This window comes from Choloepus didactylus, chromosome 2, assembly GCF_015220235.1.
Source record: "Choloepus didactylus isolate mChoDid1 chromosome 2, mChoDid1.pri, whole genome shotgun sequence".
Classification (NCBI taxonomy): Eukaryota; Metazoa; Chordata; class Mammalia; order Pilosa; family Megalonychidae; genus Choloepus; species Choloepus didactylus.
In genome coordinates this window covers 219,072,193-219,099,844 of record NC_051308.1, presented here as the reverse complement: position 1 = coordinate 219,099,844, position 27,652 = coordinate 219,072,193, and the positions used below count along the sequence as shown (strand labels likewise).

General features: G+C 53.5%; 1 protein-coding gene across 1 annotated transcript; it reads right to left on the bottom strand.

The window, feature by feature from the left end:
- Positions 1–105: 105 nt before the first annotated feature.
- Positions 106–27,441, bottom strand: LAPTM5 (lysosomal protein transmembrane 5). Its single transcript, XM_037827932.1, has 8 exons — positions 27,265–27,441; positions 9,808–9,901; positions 8,981–9,057; positions 7,049–7,177; positions 6,184–6,306; positions 4,962–5,057; positions 2,763–2,855; positions 106–1,522 (listed from the first exon to the last, which is right to left on the bottom strand). The coding sequence occupies exons 1-8, from the start codon at positions 27,349–27,351 to the stop codon at positions 1,433–1,435; spliced, it is 789 nt and encodes a 262-aa protein (XP_037683860.1). The 5' UTR covers positions 27,352–27,441; the 3' UTR covers positions 106–1,432.
- Positions 27,442–27,652: the final 211 nt, after the last annotated feature.

Below are 27,652 nucleotides of genomic sequence, written 5' to 3'. Positions count from 1 at the left end.
AGGAGTACCACCCCCCACTGCGTGTGTGTGTGCTGGGGGGAGGATGGAGGTAGAAGGTGGTCCCCAGGCTGCTTATACTGCATTTCAGGAACCACACCAGCCAGAGAGAAGCTTGTTGCTGCTTTATTGAAACTTCTTCCCCATCACATACAAAGCAATTACATAAGGGGGTATTGGCAGGAAGCCCCTTGCACGACCTCCTCCCTCTGTACCCCCACACACAGACCCCAAAGAACCTGCCTCTGTGGCCCTGTCTCCATTCTGGGTCAGCTCCCTCAGGGACCCCCGGTCCGTAGGGAAGCAGGCAAAAGAAGGGGAGCTGGGGCCAAAACCTTCCTCCTCCCACCACCCAGCACGAGCTTCCATGGCAGGGTCTGCGCCCACAAAGGTTTGCCTGTTCTGACAGAACCTGCAGATTTAGTCCAACAAGCAGATCTGACTGATTTGGGGGCTGAATTTCCGCTTAACCACAAGTGTTGCTGGGCAGAGCAGACTCACCTACAACTGAATCGGCAACAAATGGCCGGTGGATTGGACTGGGACAGCTGGTTTACCAAAGACAACTGGTGATGGTGCTGACCCCTTCACCAAATCCACTGCTGTTGATTTGACCAGGAGGGGACTGAATAGGCAATCGTTTGTTGACAGCGACAACTCTTTAGCAAAACAATTGCATATTTGAAGTGACTATTTTATGATTGAGACAAATGGTATTTCCTGGAACTAACTGTTGTATGACAGATTACCAACTGTTCGACTGAATTTTCCTTTGACATGACAACCATTCAGCCACCTGAATTGCCTGGAGTGGGCTACCCATTGTTGGGTTGGATTGAATTGAATAGTTTGGGGGCAAATTGATGTTTTTATTGAACTGTATCAATTGTCTAAATTGACTGATGTTTGGTTAAAATGACAATTGTATAAGCAGGCTATTTGAAGCAAATGACTATATATATATTTGTATATTTGGGGGGAGTGGGCAAATAGATGATGACTAAATTGCTGTGTGAACTGACAAGTATTTAGAAACCAATGCAATGGACTATTGTTTGACCAAATTCTTTTACTAGATTGACAAGTGTGTTTTTGATTTTGTTTATTGTTTGGTTAAACTGGTCAAGCTGATAGTTATTCAACCAAACGTCCTGAATTTGGAGTGATCAAACATTTAAACAAGCTGATCAAAATAAACCAAGTGTTGTTGGACTGAATTTCTGAGGCCCAAGTTGTCATTTCAGCCTAAAGGGTTGACCCAAGTGTGAGCATCTCACAGGCCCCACAGGAGGAGCAGGCCAGCGAGGGAGGCACAAGCAGATTGTCCTGAAGTTAGCCAGGTGGTCCACCCAGGCCACAGGAACCACCAAAGCAGAGAAGCGGAATATCAGGCAGCTCCGCCCCTCCCAGCACCAGGGCTGGGGCCTGGCAAAGGTCACACTGCTGAGTATGGGGGTGGTGCTGGGCCCCCCTCAGGAACCTTGGACGGCAGAGACAGGGCTTCCTCGTAGGACGGCAGGACCACCTGGGAGAGAGAGAGAGGATTAGCAAGAAGGATCATAACCCCAACTTGGAACCAAGGGACCCCCAACTCCCACCTCTAGCAAAATGACAATGATGCAAATGTCTAGCATGTATTGGAAACTTACTATGTACCAAGCACTGCATGCATGAGACAGGCAGTTTCTGTCCCTGTAGAGGACATGCTTGCTTTTGCCTATTCAACATCAAGTTCCTCTTGTTTTGATATCAAGGCCCTATTTCCCTTGGAAAAACATTCTCAGTCCATGTGGTTTCACAGAACTGGTCCAATCCCTGAGATCAGGGGAATGGACATGTGACCTGGACCCAACCACTCACTGTAGAATTCCATCCCCCTGGCCATAGTCACTGGTTTGGGGATGGGCATGTGACCCAAGCTGGTCCAATCAGACACACTCCTAGGATTTTGGTTTTTCTTCTGGGGTTGCTGAGAGGAAGAGATGTCAGCCTGGTAATTTTGGCAGCCATTTTGCCCCCACGAGGGAAGGGCTGTTTGGATATGGAGCCAACACTGAGGAAAATAGAGTCAAGAGGTGGAGAGGGTGGGATCATGTTCTATCAGGACTCAGCCAGTCCTAAAGCCAGCTCTACCATGGACTTTTAGTTTCTAAGCTAATAAATTCCCTTTTTTGCTTAAATCAGATTGAGTTGGGTTTCTGTCACTTGCAACTAAAAGTCTTGACTAATGCAATTCCCAGTTTACAGAGGAGTAAAGCAAGCCACCAACTATTTAAGCCAACTGTGCTTTTCCTATCACTTCTCCGACAGCTGCTACTAAGTGAACCTCGACCTCTCTGCTTAGAAGGGCCCTTTCCCCTCTCCCAGCTGACTTGTAATGATTGACAATCTATGACTTGGTCAAATGTCGCCTCCTCCTGGAAGCCTTCCGTACACCTCCTCTGTTGTCCCATAGACCCTGTGCTTCACACCATGTTGTAATCAGGTCTCTGTGTCTGTCTTCATTCTGGACTATGCACCCCCGGGGCTGGATATGAGACGATAAAGTGTTGGAGGCAGCAAATACTGAAAGAATGAATGAATGAATGAATGAAAAATGAAGAGAATCCTAAACTAACAGAACTGAAAGGGGTCTTCACATTACTTCTGGTCCAACTCTCGTCTTACAAGTAGAGAAACTAACGCACAGAGAGGGAAACGGACTTGCCCCACATCACACAGTGAGTGAGTGGCAGAGCTGGGACTTGATCCCCAGCCAGGCTCACCTTCGGGGGCATCTTGGAGTTGCTCCTCTCCTTGGCTGAGTTCATGTGCTTCATGAATTTGTAGCACCTCCACACACACTTGAACATGTAGACCTGGAAAAAGGCCCAGGTCAGGTTGCACTTTGCTGCCCTCCCTCCCACCATCCCAGCAGGCCTGGGGCAGACAGCAGACACTTCCTGGAGAGTCACAGCTCAAACCAGAAGGCAGCGTCCAGCTGCTGCTGCTCAAATCCCCCATTCTGACTGGGAGCAGGCTTACCTGCCAGACACAGGCTTTGAACGTACCTCTCTTTTCATTGCCCCACAGACTCAGCACAGTTCAGCACTTTTTGGGGCTCCTCTCCCCCTTCCCACCCCTCTGCCTCAAGGACAATAGTCCTGCAGATGTTGCTTGCCCACCTCGGTGACTGGGAGCTCACTACCTCCTGAGATGGCCCTGCCCAGCCTGAGACAGATCTCATGGTGGGAACGGTTTTCTTCAAAATTGCTTATGAGATGTTGTTTTATAAAAAGCAAATGCCAAAACAGCATATACAATATTATCCCATGCTGATAAATGAAGAAAAAGTGTATACCCAGATGGTATATGTCTGTCAAGATGGGGGATTTTTTCTTTTCTCTCAGCAGTTGGTGTGAGAATTGGGGAGAGTACTGGGCTTATCTGGAAGAAACACGCTGATGAGATTTCCAGGGTGAGGCCTGGAGTCCCAGGGAGCTTGAGGGGTAATAGACAGCCCCCAAGCAGCCTCCTGAGAAAGGAGAGCAGGGCCTGTCTTCCAGGCAGCCCCTTGCTTTATGGCTTCTCATGATGTGCGCTTAGTTATATAAGACGGGGTAGAAATGACTAGATTCAGAGAAAATGAATTATAGAGGAAAGAGGTGTGAAGGTCCAGGGAAAATCAAGAGCCATTGGACCCAGCAAGGCAAAGTGAGGGGCCAACAGAGAGTCCCTTCCAAAGAGGATCACAGACCAGAAGAGGCACTAGGGAGGTAGTTGTGTGCTGGGGGTTGGGGAGTTGTTCCCAGGGGGGTGTGCCATGTGGCCCCCTACATTGGTCTCCCCATGTAGCCTTCAGGGAGGCCCTCATTGCCCATTCACTAATGCAGTCGTGCTAGGTTGGTTCCTTGGGGGAACTTAAAAAGGAGTGAAGTTCTGTTTCCAGGTTGGCATTGGGTGAGAGCAGAGGCTGCTCAGGGCTTTGGATGAAAGGAGGCAGCTGGTTACACCCCAACCCCCCAGCCTAGAGGGAAGACTGGAAGGAAATGCACCCCAAAGTCAGCAGTCCCAGCCTCTGAGTGGTTGTGAAAGGACCGATTGGCTTCTTTCTGCTCATCAGTAGCTTTTAAATTTCTACAATGATCATATATTACTTTCACAAACAGAAAAGAACACTTTTTTTAAAGCCTTTCCTTCTGCTGAGTTGACTTTGGCCTCCCCGTGGCTTCTGATTTGTGGAATCCCACAGAACTCCCCTAACCCTCTTGCTCAGGAGGGTCCTTTGGGTATGTGGAGACAGTGATCATGTCCCCCTTGAGCCATCTCTTTTCCAAGCTGAATAGTCCTGGTTTCCTTGACCTCCTCAGATGGCAGCTTTCTTGCCTCCTCACCCTCCCGGCTGTGCTGCTGTGCACCCACTCCAGTCTGTCACCATCTCTCTAAAAATCAGGCCTGAACCTGGACTCTGTCTTCTGGGCCTGACCACTTAGAGAAGAATGAGACCATTCCCCTCCCTCCTTCTCATCACCAAATCTCTCTTAATATGACCTCAGGTCCTGCCTACATTTTGGCATCAGAGTCACATAAAACTGTGACATGGGCAAAGCAAGACTTATGCCCATTTTCCAGATGAGACTTGAGGCCCAGAAGGAAGTGTCCTCCAGAAGACCAACCACACAGCTAGTGAGGCAGAGCTAGGGTTCAAACCCAGATCTGCTGGTTCTAATTCCAGACAGAGCAGCTTTTCCTGCCCCCTGGATCTGGGCCTCCCTGGGCTACACATTAAGTTCCTGATATCTAAGTGCAGACGGCTTTCACAAATCCACTTCTGCTAGAGATGCTGTCCCCAGGGATCTCAAGTGGGGTCAGAGGAAGCCTGGAGTAAGGAGCTAAAAGTAGGGAGGAAGGCAGCAGAGGATATGTCACCTTCTAACAGGCTGGCATGGTCTCCCAGCATGGCAGGGCAAGCCAGGGCCACTCACCTTTAGGATGAGGACAGTAATGAAGGCAATGGAGAAAATGATCATCATCTTGATGAACTGGTTATGAGCCATGCCGTCCTGGCTGGGGAGGTAATTCTGCAACAGATTAGGAGGGCCACGTCAGAGCATCCGGCCACAAGGAGCTCTAACAGGGCCCACACTTTCAGAAATACCCAGCCCTCTCTCTGCACACTCAGGAGCATGGTGTGGCACACGCACAGCCTTAGGAGACAGGTGCTGTCATTAGCCCCACTTGACAGGTGAGGAAACCAGGTGAAGCAGATGCAGTAGCTGCCCCACCCTGATCCCCTTTCCCCAGCTGGTGCACCCACCCCCCAGCTGCATGGCTGTTAGTTGCCATGCATTGGGCCACCCAGGTGCTCGTTCTAGAGAATGGTCACCCTAACGTGCTTGGGAGGTTATGCCCCTAGGGATGACTTGCAGCCAGTGACTGACCAACTCGGGGTGTAGTTCCCAGCCCCTGGCTCAGCGCGGGACAACCTCTACAGTAGTCTCAAAATATGTCTGCACATTCCTTGACACCCCTCCCTCCAAAATGGGGTGCTTTTCTCCCTCTCCCTTGAGTGTGGGCTGGGAGGGAGTATGCACCCTGAAACGAGGCCATAAAAGACGTGGCTTCCTCCTTGCACCTCCCTCTCCAGGGTCACTCACTCGGGGGGAAGCCAGAGCTGTGTCCGAGGACACTCAAGAAGCCCTAGTAAATGTCCACGTCCACGTGGCAAAGAATTGAGACAAAGAGACAAAACCATGTGTGGGAGCCATCCTGGGAGCAGGTCCTCCTGCCCCAGCTAACCTCCTACTGCCCCCCTCACGGGAAACTCAGCCAGAACAGCCCGGCTGACCCCTCTTGAATTCCTGATCCTTAGAAACTGAGTGAGATGCTTATCATGTTAAGCCACTAGGTTTTGGACAGTCTGTTACACTGCAGTAAAAACTATTATCATCATTTCTGTGATGCAATCCACACTCCGGGCTCCCCCTGGGACCAGCAGGGCTGCTGCTGAGGTCTCTTCTTTGCTTGGCTTCCCCCTTTCTCCAGCCTGCTTCCGCCGCTCCCTTACAGGTTTCCTCCTGAGAAATCACTTGCACAGGAATCCTCCTCCCAGGTTCTGCTTCCAGGGAACCTGACCCAGGAACCTGAGCAAGGAACTTGCTTGAGGCCACGGAGCCCGTGAGCAGGCGTGAACCCTGCCCCACCCACCATGTGGTTCATGGACTTGAAGTTGAGATAGGCCGGCACTTCCATGTAGCTGCTGCAGAGGGTCAGGATGCTCAGGCAGAAGTCCAGCAGCTGCAGGGTCATCAGTGGGACCTTGGAGGGGCCCTGAAGAGGGCAAATGAGGAAGAAGAAGGAAAACCAGCAGTTAGACCCCAATCGAGCAGCCCAGGCAGGGCCCCCAGCAGGCCCTCGGCTTGAGGCTGTCTCAGCTGGAGGGCACACCAGTGCCTCTCTCGTCCCATCTGCGACGGTGCACAGAGAGAAGCAGAAGCCCAGGGGACATGCATCCCAGGGTGGTGGCAGACCCAGAAAGAGAACAGGGTCTCCTGACCCCCAGCCCAGAGCCCTTCCCCAGTCCCCTCCGAGAAATGATAAAAGCCACCACTGGGAAAGCACATCGTGGACTGACAGCAGCACACAGCGTTTCCGACGTGGACGCTCATCATTGGCTTTAACCATCTGTATCATCCTTCCTACAGCTGGCTGACAAAGGAGATACAAAACAGGGCTGGGCACTGGAAAGAGGGACTGTGCCCTCCCGTAGGGTAAATCCACCCTTAACCAGCATTTATTGAGCACTTACTGTAGGTTGAGCACTCCATGCCCATTTTTCTCTCTCAGGTCTCATAGGATACATTGAGGAGGTGCCATTACAGATACATTTTACCAAGGAAGAAACGTGGGACCATTTGGGGGACTCGGACTTGCTCAAGGTCACCCACTAAGAAGGAGCCAATGGGGGCCCTAGCCTCACCTGCTGAGCCCGGAGCCCACATCCATCCCCTCCGTCCTCCCCAGGCGGCTTGAGCTCTGCTGACCGGGTGAGGGGCAGGGGCTAGGTACTCACGGCCCGGCTCCGGGAGGCGAACTTGAGGTAAGCGGGCAACTCGATATAGGAGCCCAGCAGGGTGAGCAGGCACAGGAGGAAGTCCATGATTTGCAGGGACAGGAAGGGCAGGAGGTACTTCTCCCGGTTCTGAAAGGCAGGCCCGGTGCTGTCAGGGTGTCTCTCCCACGTGGCCAACCCTCCCCTGCCCAGCCAGATGCCCCCATGCCCCCCTCGCTATGACTTCCCCTCCTTTGCAGAAAACACAGCCCTCCCCCAAATCATCCACCCTGGGATGAGCTCAGGTCGCCCCACGTGGATCCACCCACCTTCCTCTGGGTGACACTGCAGGGGCGGGGAGAGAGTGAGACCCAGGCCCCAAGTACAAGAAGTCTTGGGTCACGGAGACAGAGCTGACAGGGAACTGTCCCTCGCTAGCTCCAGGGGCTCAAGGAGAAGAACTGACACTACTCACTCACAAGAGCCCAACAAGGAAGGGCTTTGTGTCCATCTACTGATGAGAAAGGATCAGCTAGGGCTTCCTGGAGGAGGGGACAGGATCTGGGAAGGTGATTGGGAGCAAGTAGGAAGGAAAGGGGGAGGGTATTCGAGGCAAAGGCGCTGTTTAAACAGTCAGCCCTTCCTCCTGGGGGGCCATGCCTGGGACATTGAAATGTAGTGAGAGACCCCAGAGACTAAGGCTGAAGTTACTCTCCTTTAAGAAAGTAAGTGACCACTGGGACCTTTTATTCATGCATGTCCTCCCACAAAGGGGACAAAATCACAGGAAGGTGGTTTTCTGGGTCTCATTTGGCTCATCCAAAATCATTCTGGTCAAAACAACCCAGTCTGAAGCTTGGCCCCTTTGGGTTGGGACGACCTGATCCATTTTTCGAGCTGGACCACAAGTTATTGCACAAGCACCCGGGAACCACCCTGCACAGTGTGAAATCCTTCCCCAGGGTGCATGGGCTCCCAGAGAGAGTGTGTGTCAGCCAGGGCCGTGAATGGTGGCACTTAGGCAAGGTGAAGACATTCCAACCCAGCACCAGTCAGTGCCCCACCCTGTGCACCCCGTGAGAGCAAGGCCAGCTGCCTACACTGAAGGACGCTCTCTGGCTCCTGCTCTCACGGCTGTGGCCAGGCCCTGGTTTTCTGCCTTTCTGGGGCCAAGGGACAGGCGGGTTCCTCTTTTGCAGGATGTGGAGCCACAGCCTTTCTCAACTCTCTCAGCAGCTTCCCCTCGGGTCAGGGAGATCTGTGGGTGTCATGGGTCTTGTTGGGCAAAGCACTCCCCTGTCTAGGCCAAGGCACACTCCCCAGTCTGCCCCATGAGTCCCGTGGGAGGGGGTGCATGCTGCACTAGGCCGTCCCTGCCTCCCTGAGGGTCTGTCTTCCCTGATCAGACCATGAGCTCCTCCGGGACTTCCCAGAGTGTGGGTCTCCCTCCAAGCACCAGCACACACTCGCTGGATGGAATCGAGCTGGGCACATCCACACTTTCTGCACCGCCTTGGCATCTTCTCACCCATTGCAAAATCCAGTGCTTCCTACCCTCTGTCCACACCACAAGATGACCCTTCCTCTTTGCTCTATTAAAATTCCCTGCCTCGGCTTGCAGTGTCAAAGGATATAGGTCACCAACTACCTCTTGCTAAAGTGTCAGTGAATGTCCGTGGAGCTGTGTCCCCCTAATGCAGAACCAGGGCCTCCAGACCCAGGAACCACATGCCCGTGTGGAATCGAGGCTCTCCCAAAGCTACGTGTGAAGATCTCTAGTATGCAGGTGGTTTCCCCACTGCCCACTCCCCACTCTCCACCCCCTTGGCAGCCAGTGCTGCCCACCAGAGGGTGTGAATAGGAGAAAAAGGGCAGGAAGATAGCTGGGGTCTTAGCCCACCCCCCGTCCCCCAGCTCCTGGCTCCCTCTCTGGCCCCCCACCCAGGCCCTCACCTTAATCACACCGATCAGCAGGCTCAGGCTGATGACAAAGAGCATGGCGATGAGCAGGTAGCTGGAGAGCAGGTCGGCTGAAAGGCAGAGGAGAGCAATGAGGGACCCGGAGGTGCCCCTGGGCACCCCACCTAGGCTCCAAGGACCACACTTCAAGAACCGCTGGCGTAGGAGTTACATAAGTGAACAAGAGAGCCAGGTCCTGTCCTCATGCAGTTCTCAGTCTTGAAGGGGTGCAAAGACCATAAACAGAACACTTCGGGTAATGGTAAGGGTTATAAAGAAAATGACACAGAATGGTGTAACACAGGGTGGTGGGTAGCAGGGCGGCAGGGGTCTGCTTTAGCCAGGTGACTCTCAGGAGGTGGCTGTGAGCTAAGTGACAAGGAGTCAGCCATGAATGGTGGAGAAAGCGTGCTCCAGGCAGGGGCCCCAAGTGAGCAGGGGCGAGCTTGGCGTGGTCAGTGTGGCTGGAGGGTGGTGAGTGAGGTGAGTGTGGCCGGAGACGCTGTCGGATCAGCACAGCGGAGCCCACGGGGAGGAGTTTCAGTTTTACTCCAGTGTGAAGCAGCCGTGGCCGGGTTCAGGCAGGGGAGGGCCCCCTGTCACCCTTATAAGCTAGTTGAGTTTTGCATCTGCTTTCATTTCCTTGAGACTTGGGTGGGGACAGATGGAGCATCTCCATTTGCAGATGAAAAACCTGAGGCTCAGAGAGGAGAAGGGACTGGCCCGGCGTGGTCCAGCCGGGAAGGACCAGAGCCTCAAACCCCAGCCTGCCTTGCCCTCCCCCACTCCCCACCCACCCCATCGGCCTCCCCTGGACTTACCGATCCTGAGATAGCCCGTCTGCGAGAACTTGCAGGAGGTCTTGCCATGGACCACCTCCACCGTGTGCTCAATGAACAACAAGACGCTCATGATCTGGGGACGGAACACAGAGCGGTCAGCCTGGCCACATGGCATCACCACCACCACCCTGCCCACCCCAGTGGTGTGCCCATTGGGACCTGCAGGGCAGACCTGGAGGAGACAGAATGCCCAGGCCATGGGGCAGCCTGGATGAAAGTGTGGCCTCTACAGATAGACAGCTCCAGCTCATAACCTGGGTCTTCCTCTTCCTTGCTGTGTGACCTTGGGCTAGTTACCTGGCACTCTGTGCCTCGGTTTCCCCATCTGTAAAATGGGGTAATACTAAGCTACCTTAGGAGGCTAATGTGAGTAGTGAATGAGAGTATCAGGAGAGCAGTTAGAAACATGCCAGGTAAGCAGTAGCTGTTACTAATGAAGGCCAAGTTTGGGGGGTGGGGCTCTCGCCAGTGACTAGGCCCCTCCCCTCCATCCCCTTTTATAACAACAAGTTCTGGGCATCATGAGATGTTAGGTCACAACATCTGAGCACCATAGCACTGCAAATTCTTGGAATCATCAAAATCGGGGCTAAATCACAGCTGCCTGGAAGGGCTCCAGAGAACACCTGACCCCTGAGCTCCGCAGGACCCCCTGTTTACCCCATCCCACCTGGCCCTCAGTTTCCTCATCGGCAAAATGGGGGGTAATAATAATACCTGCCTCATAGGGTTGGGGTGGAACCAGATGGGATAATTCATTTAAAGTACCTGGCAGATAGTAAGTGCTCAACGCCTGCTACTATTATATTACTTTTATCCCCACCAACAGCAGGTGCGCAGGGCCTGTGTCTGTCTTGTTCACTGCCCTAGCTGTTGTTTCTGATGACTGAATGAATGAACCCCACCCCTTTGGAGGAACTTTGCTAAGAATGATAGAGAACAGGCAAATAAATCCGATGGGCCTAAGTGTCATGGTGGCCGTAGTGACAGTTGAAGTCCAACCACAAAACTGTGACTTAAAGGTGACCCTGGAGTCACCTTATCCATCTCCCCCACCATCCAATGCAGAAATCTCCCTGTGGCAATCCCATAAGTGTCAGGCAGCCTCTTCTTAAATACTTCCAGCCGTGAGGAACTCACAACCTCCTGTGTGTCCATGTGCTTCTTGCAGCACGGCCCTGCCCCTCCCTACACACACACACAATTCTCCAAGTACCTTCTTCCCACACTGAGAACAGCAAGACTATCCCCTCCCTTGTGGTGGGTGCTCTACCTCTATTGATTTGACCTAAATTAACCCTGACTTTCCAGACGGCCCTGCCCTGGTAACTGAAGCTCAGCTCCAGGTGACCAAATGCCTACCATCTGTTTCCTCCTTGCAGCCTGAGTGGCTTTTGAGCTCAGACACAAGTCTCTCAGCTTGCCTTCCTGCCATGTTACACCCTGTTCAAAGGGGGAAAGGGACAGCACAGGAGAGTGATAAAGAACCAGGGTCTGGAAACAGACAGAGATGGATTTGAATCCAGGCCTGCCTCCATGCTATGTGATGTCGAGCTAGTCACTTCACCTCTCTGAGTTTATTTTCTCATCAGGAAAAACAGCATTCACTGGATTTAATGAGGAATAAATTGCATCATGTTTGCAAAGCACTGAGCTCTGAGCCTGGCGCAGAGTGGGTGTTCAGCAAACAGAATCTGCTCTTGGCCGGTACAGCTTCCGCAGGTGTTCAAGTGGTACCGGGGCTGGGTGCCAGGGGGCTGACAGCTGAGCTTGCTCTGCCTCCACCAGGTGTGGTAAACCAGAAGGGCTTTGTTTCACCAGGAAGGGAGAAAGCAGCCCAGGGAAGAAGGCTGGGGTGGCGGGGGCTGTGGCTGGCACCCACAGGAAGCAGCCTTGAGAGAGAGAAGCTGCTTCATCAGCCCCTAACAACCAAACCCAGCACTTCTTCTCCCACTTTCACATTTAATGATGGAAAGAGAAAGAAGCAAATGACAGCTCAGTCCAGGGCAGAATGGGGCGCCCTGTGAGATAGTGAGCTCCCCGTCCCAGGAGCAGGCAAACAGGACACAGATGAGACATGGCTGGGCTTAGAAAGGGTACACGAGCATCTGCCAGGTGTGGCATGAGAAGAATTTTAAAGCCCCAAGAATCCAGAATTGTCTGAGATCTGGAGCAAACCTCAGCATCAGGCAATCCCAACATCAAGGAGCTAGAAGGGGCCTCCATCCCATGTGCTTGTTTTACAAGCTCAGAGAGGTTGGGTAGCTTGCCCAAGGACACACAGTGGGTTGGGGGCAGAATGGAGATTGGACTCTAGGTCTCCCAGTGTCCCCTGGTGCTTTCCCCCTTTCCCACCCCCAAAACTCCTCAGAGCCCCCTGCTAGCCCCAATCCCATAAGGCTCAGAGTTTTTGATCATGAACCTATGACAGTAAAACCTTTTGAACACAACCCCCTATATTTCTTTATTTCTAAATTATATGCATGTACTACTGTTCTGATTTGTCATGACCATCATAAGGCATACACAGGAAAACATTTTCCAGAAACTAATAGATATGATTGAAAAATTTTTTAATTCTAATATTGTCTTCCCACAGCCCTGGGAAGCATCACTCCACTTTGGAGACCTTGGCTAACCCACAAAACCCCTCAACCCCTCCATCCCCTCACGGACCTGCCACCACGTCTGTGATCCTGCCATCAGCGTCCAAACTGCCCCTTTCCCACCCACACCCCTTCCAAATGGCTGGTGGGCCCAGGAAGGGAAGGGATGGGACATTTGGCCAACCCAACTCCATGCCAGGTGTGTCACCTACACCGTCTCAGCGACCCTCCCCAAGCCCAAGCAAGAGAATATTCTTAACACTCCCACCCCCATGTCACAGATGAGGAAGTGAAGCCCAGAGAAGTCCGGAACGCGCAAATCCTCCCAGCTGGTCATCTGTAGAGCTGAGATTCAAACCCAGCCCCCGGGCCCTAGAGCCCGTTCTCTTCCCGCTCCACTGCCTTGCCAGCATCTGCCCGTCCCCCTGCTCTGCCTGAACCCTGCCGCCTCCCCACTCCCACGTCAACGCTTCAGTGCAGCGAGAGAGGGGGCACCCACCCCTCCTAGCTCGGCTGCCTCCTCTCCCTCCCCACCGTGGAGACCTGAGCTTGTAGAAGCAGCAGCAGCAGCACCAGCAGCTACTTCTCCTTGTGTGAAAAACCACCCATGTTTAAAAACCAGACTCACCTTTCACCCCATTTCATTTTCTCAACAACCCTGTCAGGGAGGAAATGACCTGTTTACCAGATGAGAACCCTGAAGCCCAGAGAGGGCAGGGACCAGCACAGGGTCACAGAGCGAGGCAGCCCCGCAGCCTGAGCCGGACCCTCTGCCTGACCCGCAGCTTTTGGCTGAAGATGCCAAACCCTGGCCCCAGGAGAAGGCAGGAGGCTCAGCTCCCTGTACCGGAGCAGTTGCCTAGGAGATGGATGGAAAGGAAATGACCCTTACTGAGCACCCACTGTGCACCAAGCCCTGTGCACACAGGCTTGCACTGCAGTCCCCCAAAACCCTGCAAGAGGAGCAACATTACACTCATTTTATGGATGAGGAAATCGAGGCTCAGATTGGAGAACTCAGGCACCCACTGCCACACAGCCTCTAAGTGGCCCAGCTGGGACTTGAACACCTGCTGCCTCTGCTCGCAGCGTCCAGGGCTCCACCCAGGGCTGAGCTGCTTGCTCAGCCACCAGCCACCTGCCCATGTCCCTTCCCCAGCAGCCAAGCCCAAGCCCTGGGCCCTCGGAGCTCAGGGGACAGCAGCTGGGGCCCAGGTGGCCTCTTCCACTGCCTTGCTGCTGCGTGATCCTGGCCAGATCCTGCCTCCTCCCTGACCTCAGTGTTCCTCTCCAGTCCATGAGAGTCACCCCCATCTGCACCAAGGGCCATTGGGAAGATTAAGTAGGAAAGTGAGGGGAGCAGAACTCCTGCCCCGGGTCTCCAGTCCATCCACCCACCCCGAGGCCTGTGCCCAGCTCATCAGGAGGCCCCCGCTGCTCCACCTCGGTCCCTGACCTAGGGCTTTTTGTCACTCCGGGAAAATACCTGGCTGACCAAAGCAAGCAGAGAAGGGCCCAGAAACCCCAGGAGTCTAGACTTCCCAGGGTCCCTGGCCCTCACCTTTCCCCAGCTCCCAGTTTCCACCCAGACACAACACTGCCCTCTCCCTGAACTCCGAGGGCCGGCTGGACCGTGCCATCCAGACCACACCCTCCTGGGCCAGGAACAGGGCTTCTCTCCTCCCACAGGGCCCGGGTAGAGGCCATCCACTCACCAACCCATTCCCCCACAACAGCTTCTTTTCATTCACTGCTCCTTAATTCTACCCTGGTGAGGCCCTGTGGCCTGAGAGCTGGGGTGCTGGAATCAGATATCCCTCAGCCCAACCGGAGCTCTGAGCCCTTGAGCAAGCCACAGACGTCTCTGGGCCTCAGTCTTCTCATCTGAGAAGTGGGCACAATAACCAGACTGCCTCATAGGGTTGTGTGAGGCTCCAATGACGTGCTGTGCCCAGAGCCCAGCACACAGCAAACGCTCAGTGACATGCTGTGCCCTGTGTCCGGCACACAGCAAACGCTCAGTGGCATGCTATACACAGAGCCCAGCACACAGCAAACAGGGTAGGCGAGCCCCATGGGGCAGCGTTCATTTACCTGTGTGGCATTCATTCACTCCCTCATTCAATGGTCCAGTAAACTCTTTCCAAGCACCTGCCACCCGCAGGCCCTGTTCAGATAAGCCACCGACCCTGGCCTGCTGGCATCACAGCCTCCAGGGGAGACTGATGGCCAAGCAGTTCCTTACAACTCGATGTGTTCAGGGGACATGCAGGGGGCTTGGTGTCCCTACAGAGGGAGTGAGCACAGCTGTCAAGGAGGGCTTCACAAACAGGAAAACCTTGAGTGTGGCCTTGAAGGATGAGTAGTTTTCCACCGGAGAGGAGAAAAAAGCATTCCAGGAAGAAGGAACAGCAGTGGGTTTGGATCAGCTCCAGGAAAACTCAGAGGGGCAGGGTTGCCTCATCCCTGAGAGGCATCAATGGGGAAGTGAGGCCCAGAGACAGATAGTGACTGGTCAGAGGTCACACAGCAAGACAGTTGCAGAGCCAGAACTTGGCCTTGGGCCTCCTGACACAAATCCAGGGCCGGGGCTGTGAGGCCACCTCAGTCCTGGCCCTGCCCAGCCTGCCATTGCCACCCACGTGCTCCGTTCCCCCCTTCCACCTCCTCCCTCTGCTCCTCCCCGCCTTCAGTTCCCATCCCTATTCCAACCTCTGCCATTTTTCTTAATAACAAGCACAACTTCCCTAAGCTGAGCCATGGAGGAAGTTGCCAGGAGGCAGAAGGACTCTTCTTTCCCTGGTGGCTCTTAGGAGCAACCAACAGCTTGAGCGAAAAGCAAGGAGGCAGAGGCTGGGGGGTGGGCAGGGAGCCCCAGGTGGGGATAGCGGGGGCGACATTGAATATGGCGGTGGTGATGCTGGGGGATATTGCGGTTAGGCTCGACGTAGTGGAGATGTTGGCCAAGTGGGGGTGACAGCGAAGGTCAGACTGGGAGTTGGAGGGTGGCTGTCATGATGTCACTGGAGCTCCATGACGGTGATGGCGGAGGTGACGGCGATGAGCATGTGGTGTGGTAAGAGTGGGGATAAGGGAGGTGCCCCGGGCATTTAGGGTGATGGCGATGGTGGTGACAGCAGCAGACGTGCTGGGAGTGGTAATTTACGTGACAGTGACCGCAGTGAGCATAGGGTGACAATGCTGATGACATCGATGGTGAGGACGTGACAATGTGACAATGAAGACTGTGGCAATGGGGGTGGTGATGCCAGCTGCCTGGTTCTGCTCTCTCAGCCCTCCAGAGGCTCAGGACCCTCCCTCTCAGAAGCAGGCAGGTGAGGCAGGCAGAGACACACCTCTGAGATTTTCGGGGGGTAAAATTCATAAGAGCGCAGCACCTGCCCTCGGTGAGCACCGTATGTGCCAGACGCTGCCTGAGCCCTTTCGCGCCCGTTGACTTCATTTACTCCTCATAGCAAACACGCAAGGCCAGGATATGTCCCGCTTGACGTGAGAAAGGCAGGGCTCTGCTTGCAAGTTGGCAGGCATTGCACAAGCAGTCGGGCCTGAGCTGTCTCCAGCTCTTTCCCCACAAGACGCAGTTTGCAACATGTCCACATCCTTCCCCCGCAACCCCTCCCCTTGACCTTGTGTCCTGCTGCTCAGTGACCTGGGGACTCAAGGACTCCTTTACACTTAGGCAGTTATTATTATTCTCACCCTCTTCCCCCAAGCTCAGTCCCCTCCTCTTCACCTGCCCACCCTGATTTACCCAGGGTCCCTCCCCCACCCCCGGAGCTGTCTGGGAGGGAGATAGGAGAGTCAGATGCGTCAGCATCATGAGGAAGCTCCCCCCACCCTACACTTCCTGTTTGGGTTTATCACGGGTTGGGGGGTGCACGGCCCCCAGAGTGCTATCTCCCCAGCCACCTTCCCAGCCAGCCCAGATACCATCACAACGCCCCCATCTTGGGGCCCAGCACTCGCTGCAGCCCCAGCCCGGCCACCTTAGCTTGGGCTTCTCCCTGGAGGCTGCTGCCCTCCCCTCCCTGCTCTTGCTCACCCCCGTCGTCCCTCGGGTGAGTGTCCACCCCTCCCCCTCTCAGCTGGGCCCTGGGGCTCACAGACCTCTGTTAGAACCCGGGGCAGACACTGACCCCCTGTGTGATCCCGGCCTGGCCAGCCTACTTCTCTGTGCTCCGTTTCCTCGTCTGTAGAATCGAGAGGAGAATCCACCCACCTCAGAGGATGGTTGTGAGAACTAAAGGAGAGGACAGGTATCAGGTACCAATGACCGGGACTCAGAAAGATGGGCTGCCCAGCAGAAGTGCTTGCGTGCGGCACCAAAACACAGACACCGGTGTCCACACAGCTGGTCTATCTGAAATAGCCCCAAACTGGAAAGAACCCAAATGGCCATCCACAGAAGAATGGACAAATTCATTGGATACAATCCTATAGTGGGATAGTATACAGCAAAGAAAAAGGATGAGTTACTGCACATGCAACAACACAGATGAAGCTCACAAACATCATGTTCAGAGAATGCAGCCAGACGCAAAAGAGCACATGCTGTCTAATTTCATTGCCAGGAATTCTAGAACAGGCAAAGCTAATGTGTGCGTGGGTAGAAGTCAGGTGGGGGGTGGGCTAGTGATGAGGGGGACCCAGGGGCCTCTGGGCACTGCTCCTGTCTATTGCTCAATCTGGGCCAAGGTCACAATGTGTGTTCACTTGGTAAAAATATCTCAAATCTTGAACGAAGCAGATCTGGTTAGGACTAGGGCAAAGAGTAAAGGACGATACTGACTGTGTTTTAAAACTTCAACTTCCATGTGAGACCAAGGGAGGAGATGTTTATTTGGTGCAGGATCTTTATTTTCCGTAGTACACTAAACAATTTAACTTGTACAATCAGCTTGTTCAAACACCATAATTACATGGAAATTTGAACAGGAAGTGAGATCTGGTAGGGTTGTACAGGTTAGTGGGAAATAGCAACACATACCAAAGTAATTTGGGCAGAGAATACAAATATATATCCAGGGTCCCCTGAGGAGCTGGGGAAAAATGCAAAAGTGTAGGACTTCCTCACCTGGGTTGTTGCTTAGGACTGGAGGTTTGGTTTGCCAAGGCTTCTACTACAAAGGAGAGGCTAAACCTGCTTGTAATTGTGCCTAAGAGTCTCCCCCTGAGTGCCTCTTTGTTGCTCAGATGGCCCTCTCTCTCTAACTAAGCCACCTTGGCAGGTGAAATCACTGCCCTTCCCTCTCCGTGGGACCTGACTCCCAGGGGTGTAAATCCCCCTGGCAACGCAGGATATGACTCCCAGGGATGAACCTGGACCTGGCATCATGGGATTGAGAACATCTTCTTGACCAAAAAGGGGAAGAAAAATGAAACAAAATAAAGTTTCGGTGACTGATTCCATATGGAGTCGAGAGGTCACTCTGGTGGACATTCTTACGCACTATATAGTGTATTGGAATAGCTAGAAGTAAATACCTGAAACTACCAAACTCCAACCCAGTAGCCTTGACTCTTGAAGACAATTGTATAACTATGTAGCTTACAAGAGGTGACAGTGTGACTGGGAAAACCTCGTGGTTCACACTCCCTTTATCCAGTGTATGGATGGATGAGTAGAAAAAGGGACAAAACGTAAATGAAAAATAGGGTGGGATGGGGGGGATGATTTGGGTGTTCTTTCTTACTTTTATTTTTTATTCTTATTCTTATTCTTTCTGGTGTAAGGAAAATGTCCAAAAATAGATTGGGATGAGAATGCACAACTATATGATGGTACTGTGAACAGCTGATTGCACACCATGGATGATTGTATGGTATGTGAATATATCTCAATAAAACTGATTTTTTAAAAAATACCTCATATCCTCACTTAAATTAGACATCAATAAAAGGTTTACAAAATTAAAATAAAACAGATATTGCTTGGCACCTGCTATGTGCCAGGTCCTAGAAATTACAAAGGTGAATCAGGCTGGGCCAAGCCCCGGACGAGCCTCCAGGCCAGAGGACATGAGACCCGGGGACCCAGCAGCTGAGCGTCAGCAACCGCCTGGTGAAACGGGGGTAAATGCTGGGAGCTCAGGAACCAAGAGTAGGGGCTCAAGAAGGGCTTCTCAGAGGAGGTAAGTCTAAAAGAGGATGGCTCCCAACGTGCAGCAGGAACGGGGTTCCGGGCAGAGGGAATGGCATGAGCTAGGGCAAGAGTGGATGAGCCACATTCAGGCAACTGCAAGAAATTTCTCTTAGTGAACTGTGACTTGGGGTCACCTGTGTGCCTGGGAAGTGGTGGGTCCTCAGGAAATGAGCCTTCTGCATGCCCACTGGTGCTGTGCATGGGACGCTGGGGACACGTGAATATCCTAGGTCACAGGGGTGGTGACTCTGGGGCTGGCAGCAAAGGGAGAAAGAGCATTCCGGGCAAAGGGACAGGCTGTGCAAAGGCCAGGGAGGCAGAGGGAACATGTTCAGACAGTGCTGTGCATGGTTCATCACCAGGCAGTGCAGGAAGTGCTTCGACCCAAAGCTCGGTGCCAGGGGAGCACTGTGCAGGGAGCAGCTAACCCTGGCAGAGCACCATTCTCCGAGCGCTCCCCTGCCGGCCTGTGCCCAGTTTGTGGCAGCCCAGCAGCTTGCCCTCAGCCCTCCCAGCCCCCTACGACAAGGAGGAATGGGGCACTAAGCAGGAAAGTCCTGGCCCCGTGACTCCCTGTGGCCAAGATGTTTTTGCAGGGGCAGGAGCTCATCAAATCTACCTTTAGGTCCTGCTATTTGGGAGCTCGGAGTGGGCCTCCAAGCTTGGGCATCACCCCCATCCCCCTCCACTTCCCAAATATCTTGCTGGAGAAGCACCCCTCACCCCTCACACTATTCCCACGAACCATCACTTCTCTATTTCTCTCCAGAGCAAAGACCTACGGTAACAAACATGACTATTACACGAGGATGTTTTCACTACTGAGGGCTGGGGCTGCCGGGCTGCCAGGCCGTGGCTGCACACACATCCACCAACTCAACCCAACATCACCTCTGCCTGGCTGCTCCCAAACCTCTCCTACCCCCAAATTTGCATGTGAAGAAATAGAGACTGAGTCTTTACACACACACATGGGCTCTGTGTTTCAAAGGACAAGGCCCCCCACAGTACAGGCGACCACCACCCCTTCGCCGCCAAGAAGCCTGCCCTTCCTGCCTCTGTCCGACACAGCGGAGGAGCCTGGGCTCACGATCTCCATCCACCTCAGGCTGCAAGGTTGCTCGGCCTCTCTGAACCTCAGTTTCCTCTTCTGCAAAACAGGGGCTCCAGTAGCAGCTGCAGTTTGTGGGGCACCCGCTGTGCACCGGGGGAGTCTCCCACCTTGTTTCCTTTGAGACTCCAAACAATCCAGCAGGTCAGGGTCATTGGCCCCATTTGACAGTTGAGGAAACTGAGGCTGGGGGAGGGCTGCCTTGCACACAGGCTCTGGGCCTGAGGTATGTGCCTCCCAGCTCTGCTTCCTGCCTCAGTCGAAGTGCTCTATGCCCCTTCCCCCAGGGCCGGGTGGGGTCCCCTGGGAGTCCAGTACCAGCCCCACAGCCAGCTCATAGCCAACACCTGGTTCCGGGCCACTGCCAGGGGCTCTCAATGAAAGCCTCACTTCTGGGGGTCTTGGGCCAGCGTGGCAAGGGAGAGGCCTCAGGCCAGACCAGGCTCAGTCCTCCAGCCGTGGGGCCCAGTCTGAGTGGAGCCCCAGCCCCTCCACCCCACGCGGGTACTGCCCCCACCTATGCTCTGTCCCTCTGAGACAAAGGCTGCCCTGATAGCAGTAGGTCCCTCCGTCCAAGGTGACCCTAACAGCAGGGAGCACTGCCACCTCCCCTTTCCAAAAACCCCTTCTCTCTGGGCCTGAGAACCAGGAGGTGGGGAGGGGATGAGGGCCAGCCTGGAGCCTGGCCTGGCCTGGCCCACCCACACAGGTAACTGACCCCCATCACACAACCACGCTGCAGCAGGAGGAACTGAGATTTGCCCCCAGAGGCTCTGCATGCCACCCTCCACCAGCCCCCCAGAGCCAGAGTCCAATGGGGCCAGGGGCCACCCGGAGGGGCTGTGTGGGCCTCCAATGCATACCCCAGAGGTAAGGAGCACAACTCAGGTCTGACCAGGGCCCCTCGGCTGTGGCACCCGGGCAGAGGAGCTATGACTCCTACCCCACCCCGACCAGCCCCCACTCCCCCAAGAAGGCCACAGAGCAGCTGTAGCAGACAACAAGGCCTCTGAACCACACGGGGGCACCAGGCGTGAAGGTGCAGATTCTAACAGACTCTCACCCAGGGGCTTTCCCCACCCAGCAGTTGGACCCTAAAAATAGACCCCAAACAGATGAGCTTTCAGAAGTGTAAGGCCGTCTGGGCGGCCTACTCCCACAGCCCCCTCGGGCCCTCACCTGCCAGCCCCCCATTCTGCAAAAGCTCAATACCAGGAACTCTTGAGGTAGGAACCACTGGGTCCATTTGATAGATGAGGAAACGGAGGCCAAGCAAGCAAAGGTTCAGGTTATGTCACCAGTGAGGCAGTGATGGAGACAGGTCTGTGATCTTTCCAATCACAACTCACTGCCCCAAAAGCGGAGCAGAGAGAGGAGCCTCAAGAATTCTGAGGACAGACCAGGAGGGCTTCCTGGAGGAGGAAGCTTCCTGTGAGCTGGACCATAACGAAAAATGGAATTGTGGAAGGCTGGGTAGAGGAGAAGGGCCTCCCAGACAGTCAGACCACCCCACCCCATGAGGCCAGGTAAGGAATTCATTTGCCCATTCCACACACCTGTGTGCCTGCATCAACAATCCGGAACAAGCCCCTACCCCACCACTCTGTGTGAGCTAGAGCAAGTCAGGGGTCCTCCCTGGGCCTCTGTTTCCTCATCTGTAAAATGAGAGGATTGAGCCAAACAGTGGTCCTCAGTCATCCTTTAGTTATGTAGCCTGAAAGAATCAAGGACACCATCCAATCTCACCCCCACTGACTCGCCAACCTCCCACCACCACCACTGCACCTCACGCCCATCTGTCCCTAAATCTCAGCTTTATGAACTTCTTAGTGTTTCCAAGGCCTCACGTGGTCTTTCCCAGCTCCAGGCCTATGCTTGTGCTGCTCCCTCAACCTGACGTGCCCTTGTTTCCCAACTTAGCCAAGTGAGGTCCTACCCACCCTTAGCACTCAGGCCTCCTCCAAGAAGCCTTTCCTGAATGCTCCCATCAGGCTGGGCTAGGGCCCCTCTGCGTCCCCATAACAGCCAGTACAGTCATCTCTCAAAGTCATCACCACAGTTTTTCCTTAGCAGACTGGACCCCTGCAGGGCAGGAGCTGTGAGCGAGTCAGGCCTGCATCCTACGCAGGTCTGGGCACATAACAACCCATTAGAGAGCTTATCTATGTCCATCCGAGGGCAATCGAGCCTCCTTCTTTAAGTAATAAAAGTGGCTTTACATTTTTTCCCAATTTAAAAAGCAGTACATGTGGGCAACAAAATAAAATAATAGCATATTATAATCAGTATAAAATAAATATGCATGAGTCCATATTGATATAGATAAGTGATTTAATTAATTAATTAATTAAAGGGGGTGAAAAGACAAACCTCCCACGAAGAATTTCAAATAATTCATGTAGATCCTCTGCCCTCCAGGAGCTTAACTCCCCCCTCCTTAAGTGTGGACTGCAAAGAGCGACTTTCTTTCAAAGAGTTCGTACAGTACAGAGAGGGGAAAAGGACTTACTTTACAGTGGAGAAGCCTGACAAACACTATCTGAAATTCAACATCAACAGTGATGTCACTTTGATAGTAAGTCCCCTGATATGAGAGGACACCTCACTGCTGTGGCCTTCCTCCAAAAACCCATGATCCCAGTCCAATCATGAAAAAAAATCAGACAAATTCCCATTGTGGGATAATGTACTCAGCACTCTTCAAAACTGTCAAGGTCATCAAAACAAGGAAAGTCTGGGAAACTGTCACAGCCAAGAAGAGCCTAAGGAGATGTGACAACTAAATGTAATGTGATATAGGTGGAAAAAGGACATTAGGGAAAAACCAAGGAAATCTGAATAAAGCATGGATTTCAGTTAATCATTAAGTATCAAGGTAGGTTTATTAATTAGGACAAATAATAACGTGAACAAACATATGAATGCAAGTTGTTAATTACAGGGAAAACTGGGTGTGGGTCTATGGAACTCTGTACTCTCTTCACAATATTTCTGTTAATCTTAAACAATTTCAAAATTAAGAGTTTTTTTTTTTAGAAAGTGGTAAATGCTCATTGTTATAAATATGGAAAATACAGAAAAGTAGAAAAAAATGAGAGCCTCCACAATCCTATAACCCAGAGACAAGTGCGGTTAGCTCCTGCCACATCTCCTCCTCGCCTTGTTTTGGCATATCCTGTTTCTACAAAGTTGAAATCATACGAGGTGTAAGCTTTTAATCTGGGTGAGACTTTCTAAGAGTGGCATTTGGGGCACCTTGGGGAACAGAGGTCAGGGAGGAAGCAATTTCCAGGCTAAAGGTCTTCTGGTGGTCTCCACCTCCGGCCATCGACTTAGGACTTGCTTTCGGTCAACGACAAGCCGGGACCAAAGAGGTCAATTTAAGAAATTTCCCTGAATTCCCTACATGTGCAAGCTCTGGTGAGAAGTCATCTATGGACCCAAAGATCCCTCTACAAACACCCAGCAGCATCCTGAGGACAGTCAGAAGCTGAGGACCCTGGCTGCCCCGGTTGGACACGCTAGGGTCTTTCTGTGCTAATGCCCCTGATGGCTCGGTAAGACATGGCACCATCTCTGGACACCCAGGAGCCCAATTTAGCCCTCCCCAGGGAGGCCAAGTCCACAAATAGCTCGCGACGCGCAGGGTCGTCGCCCATGGCCAGCTCCAGATGACGCACCACCATGGGCCTGGGACACATCTGGGTGACAGCTTCTTTATTTCCACCCAGATGTTCAAGGCCCTACCACTACACCTGTCACTCGACTGCTGATCCCCAGGAAAGTCCCCAGCCCCCTGCCATTTCTGGGAAGGAGCAGAGACATTTCACCAAAGGAGCAGGACAGTGATCCCCTACCGAAATCAGCCAAGGACCCCAGCCCAGAGATGACTGCCCGGACCAGTTGTATGACTTCCAGGGTTCTCCTCTGTTCTTATGACTTCTTCTCTAGAACATCCCGTGGCTCCCTAGGTCTCACATTATAAGCAACTGTTCTCCACTGGAGGCAGTTTTGCCCCCCACTCCCGCCCAGGGACATTTGACAATGTCTGGAGACAATTTAGGTTATCACAACCTGGAGGAATTGAGGTGAAGGTGGAGGGTAATGCTGGCATCTGATGGATAGAGGCCAGGGATGCTGCTAAACAGCCTACAATGCACAGGACAGCCCCCCACAGCAAAGAATTTTTCTGCCCAAAATATCTATAGTGTCTCAGATAAAGTCCAAAATCTCAAAGCCCTTTTCACCTCCTCTTTCTGGACCTGAAGCCTCCAGGCTGGACTCTGTAGCACCCCCTGCACAAGCCACTGTCATTCAGCCTCTGCATCTTTGCACACACTGTTCCCCCACTCACCCATACCCCCCACAACCAGACTCCACTCATCCTGCCGATATGCACCTCCTCCAGGAAGGCTTCCCTGATCACTTGGACCCATGTGTTCTCCAGCTCTGGGGGCAGAGACTCCATGCCACCTGACCATTTACGGGCTTGGACCTCAGATGCTCTGATCAAGAAGAAACCTCAAGAGCCCCGCACCTCCAGGGTTTGTAGGGGCACCTCCAGGCCCAGGCAGTCTGCAAATGCATTCGGCCTGACCTGCACAGGGACTTTTATTTTACCTCAACTCAGTTACCAACATTGAAACATCAGAAAATGCAACATAAAACGCCTCAATTTCCTGCTTCTCTAAAAGCCAGAAGAGCGGCTGCCCTGGGTGCGCGCGCGCACACACACACACACACACACACACACACACACACACACACACAGACACAGCGCCCCCCCACCCCCACCTTCCTAGCAACAATTGGCGGAAATGAAAGCAGTTGCCAGGGTAGACTGAGCACAGGCTCCCCGTCACCGTAGGCCCACAGGACCATCATTTACATGACCTGCTTGGCCCCTGGAGGCCTTTGAGTTTGAGATCTCTGAACCGGTCCAACCCCCCTGCACACCATGCCATGCACACATTCCGAGAATGTTGCACCATCTCAGAGGCCCAAAGACTTGGGGACGGCCACTGTCTCAGGATCACTCTTGTATTGGCAGGAGTTATGCAGGGCCACCTCTGAACTCCGGAAACCATCATCCTGGAATCTGACAGTTTTGCCCCAGGTGTGCTGGCAGCAAGTATCAGTCTGACACCCACTGGGCCCCCACATGGGAGCAGTGTGGAGGCCACCCTCATGGTGCAGAGGGTGGTGGCCAGGTCTCTGACCCACTGTGTGCTCTTGAGCACGTCCTTGCATCTCTCTGATCCCCCTGATCATACCCATGTCCCAGGGTTGCCACAGCAACCAAATGCAAGCTTCTGTCCTTGCCCCCCTTATCATGCATCACACACACACAATGCTCAACACACAAAACAAATGCACATGACACAATACTCATACCACATAGTTGACACACAACACACGTATATACATGACACAAATACACACAACATACACAATACATATTACACACACACACCAATATACAACACACTCACATACACACGACACAAACACGATGCATTGCAAATATTGAACACAACACATATGTGTGGCCAGACACGCATGACACATACAACCCCAACACACACAACACATGCATGACACCACACACACAACACACATCATGCATGCACACACACACACACACACCTGTGCACGTGCCTCATGAGCAGAAACCCCTGGCTCATTTCTCTTCTGGCCCTTCCTATCCCTGCACTCTTAGGGCTGGGAGGTGCCCAAGGACAGCATAACCAAGGACAGGGGTAAAAGGAACCCCACATCAGAGCAGCTGATCCACCTCATCCCTTCTCCTGTTTCAGGGCCCAGAGAGGGGCTCACACACAGGATGGGGCAAGGCCAGGCATGCTGTCGATGCCCAGGGAGTCACTGCCAATTTGACTACTCCCCAGTCTCTGGTGCAATTCAAAGTCCTCTCTCCCTGAAACACCAGCTCTCCTTCCACGGCCAGACCTCACACACCAAACTCTGTCACAGCATCAGGAACCCCAAGCAACAAACCCCCAGAGTCCCTCAGCCATCTGTCAACAAATACAGAACTCCTACTGTGTGCTGACACTGTGGGCTCCTAAAAGGGAAAGGACATCCCATCGCACTGACTGAGCACCTACTATGTGTCGAGAACTTCAAACCCAATATTCTCCTAAATACTCGGAGGCAGAGATTAGCACCCCCCTTTCACAGGAGACTGAGACCCAGAGAGAAGTGACCCTCCAGGTTCTCACTACTTGGTGGCAGAACCCAGAGTCAAGCCAGACTTGTCCAGTTCCAAACAATAATAATAAAATTAAAGCACTGACTATGTATGCCCCTACATGGTCCTGGGCATTTTATATAGATATTCACTCCCTTGATCCTCACAACAACCCCAAAGATAGGGATTTTTCTCATTCCCTTTTCTTAGATGAGAAAACTGAGGCTCAGAGAGGTTAAGTAACTTGCACAAGGCTGCCCAGCTAGGAAGTGGAGCCACCAGGATTTGCCAGACGAAGTCTGGATCCAGAGACTGTGCCCTTGGCCTGGGTGGCACCGCCCTTCTGCAGGCTGAGCTCTTGCCACAGCCCTGCTCCCCCTGCCTGCAACAGGAAGCAGATGCGGACAGCTCTGAACAGTTTACAGCGGCTGACCGCAGCGGGCTGGGTTTAGGCTGGTTTTGAGGAAGCCCTTCCAGGCTAGTGAGGAACTGTCAACAACAGGCCCTGAGTCACCCTAGGAGGAAGGCTCCGGGGTCTGGGGTCAGGAGTTGGGGGAGTCTGGACACAACAGAACAGAGACCCCGACCTTCAGCCACCCCAGGCAGAGGGGGATCCTTTGGCCCCTGGGGACCTTGGAGACACACAAGTTAACAGAGGACAAAGGCTGCACAGCCAGGCAATGCACACCGGCCTCCAAAGAGGAACTCGGCACTGCCCCCCAGGAGCTAGGGCCAGGCAGGACACCCTACTTATGAGCAAGAGATCCGGATACTTCTTCGGTGGGGAGAAGGTAGGGGTTTGACAGAGCTGTGAGCTAAGAGGACTCAGCCCCCTCTCTCCCCGCTGGAAGCCCAAAGGAGAGAGCCCCTCAGCTCTCCCCCAAGAGGGGTCCCACAGGAAGAACGGAGCTACGCCTGCGGCCCCACCCCACGTCTTGGCGACAATCCCAGCCCCGCACTGCGCCCGCGATTCCTGGCTTCCCAAAGCAATTTCGGGTCTGCTCTTCTGTTTGCACGCGGATAACCTTGTGGCTGCTATTTTGTCCCATTTAACAGAGACAAAAACCAAGCCTCCGAGCGAGTGTTAGTTCCACTCACTTAGAAGGAGAGTTTCTGCTCCCACCACCGCTCTGCTCCAGGCCCAGCTTCAGTGTCCCCTTCTCCCCTTTTATGTAGAGGGAAACTGAGGCCCAAGCAGGGAAGTGATTTTGTCCAGGGTCCTCCGGAGAGGTGGCGAGCAGCGGCACCCATTTGGGGGGCCCAGTAGGTCAGGGACCATGCGTGTGCTCGCACACACACATGCACACATGCACACACACAGTCTCCCTGGGCCTGCCCAGACACTCACCACATGGTAAATGGCCAGGGAGGTTGTGGCTATGCGGACGTTGAAGCAGCAGCAGGTCTGGCGGATGGCAGCCATGCGGGGGGCCATGGTGTCACAGTCCCCTCCTCTGAGGCACTGAGAGGGAAGGAGCCGGGCTCTTGGAGCAGAGCAGAAAAGGGGAAGCTGCCAGCTGCCCTCCTTCCTTCCTGCCCCTTAAACAGGCAGGGGCGAGGTCGTCATACTGGGGCGGGGCAGCTGGGAACACGGAGCCGGGGCAGGGCCACAGCCTGCACACAGCGCCACAGCCTGGCCCTCAGCCAGGCCAAGGAGGGGTTTCCCAGGGAGGGGCAGACCCTTACCCGGTCAGCGCCCACCTGCACCAAGCCCGGGGTTAAGCACTTTCACATGC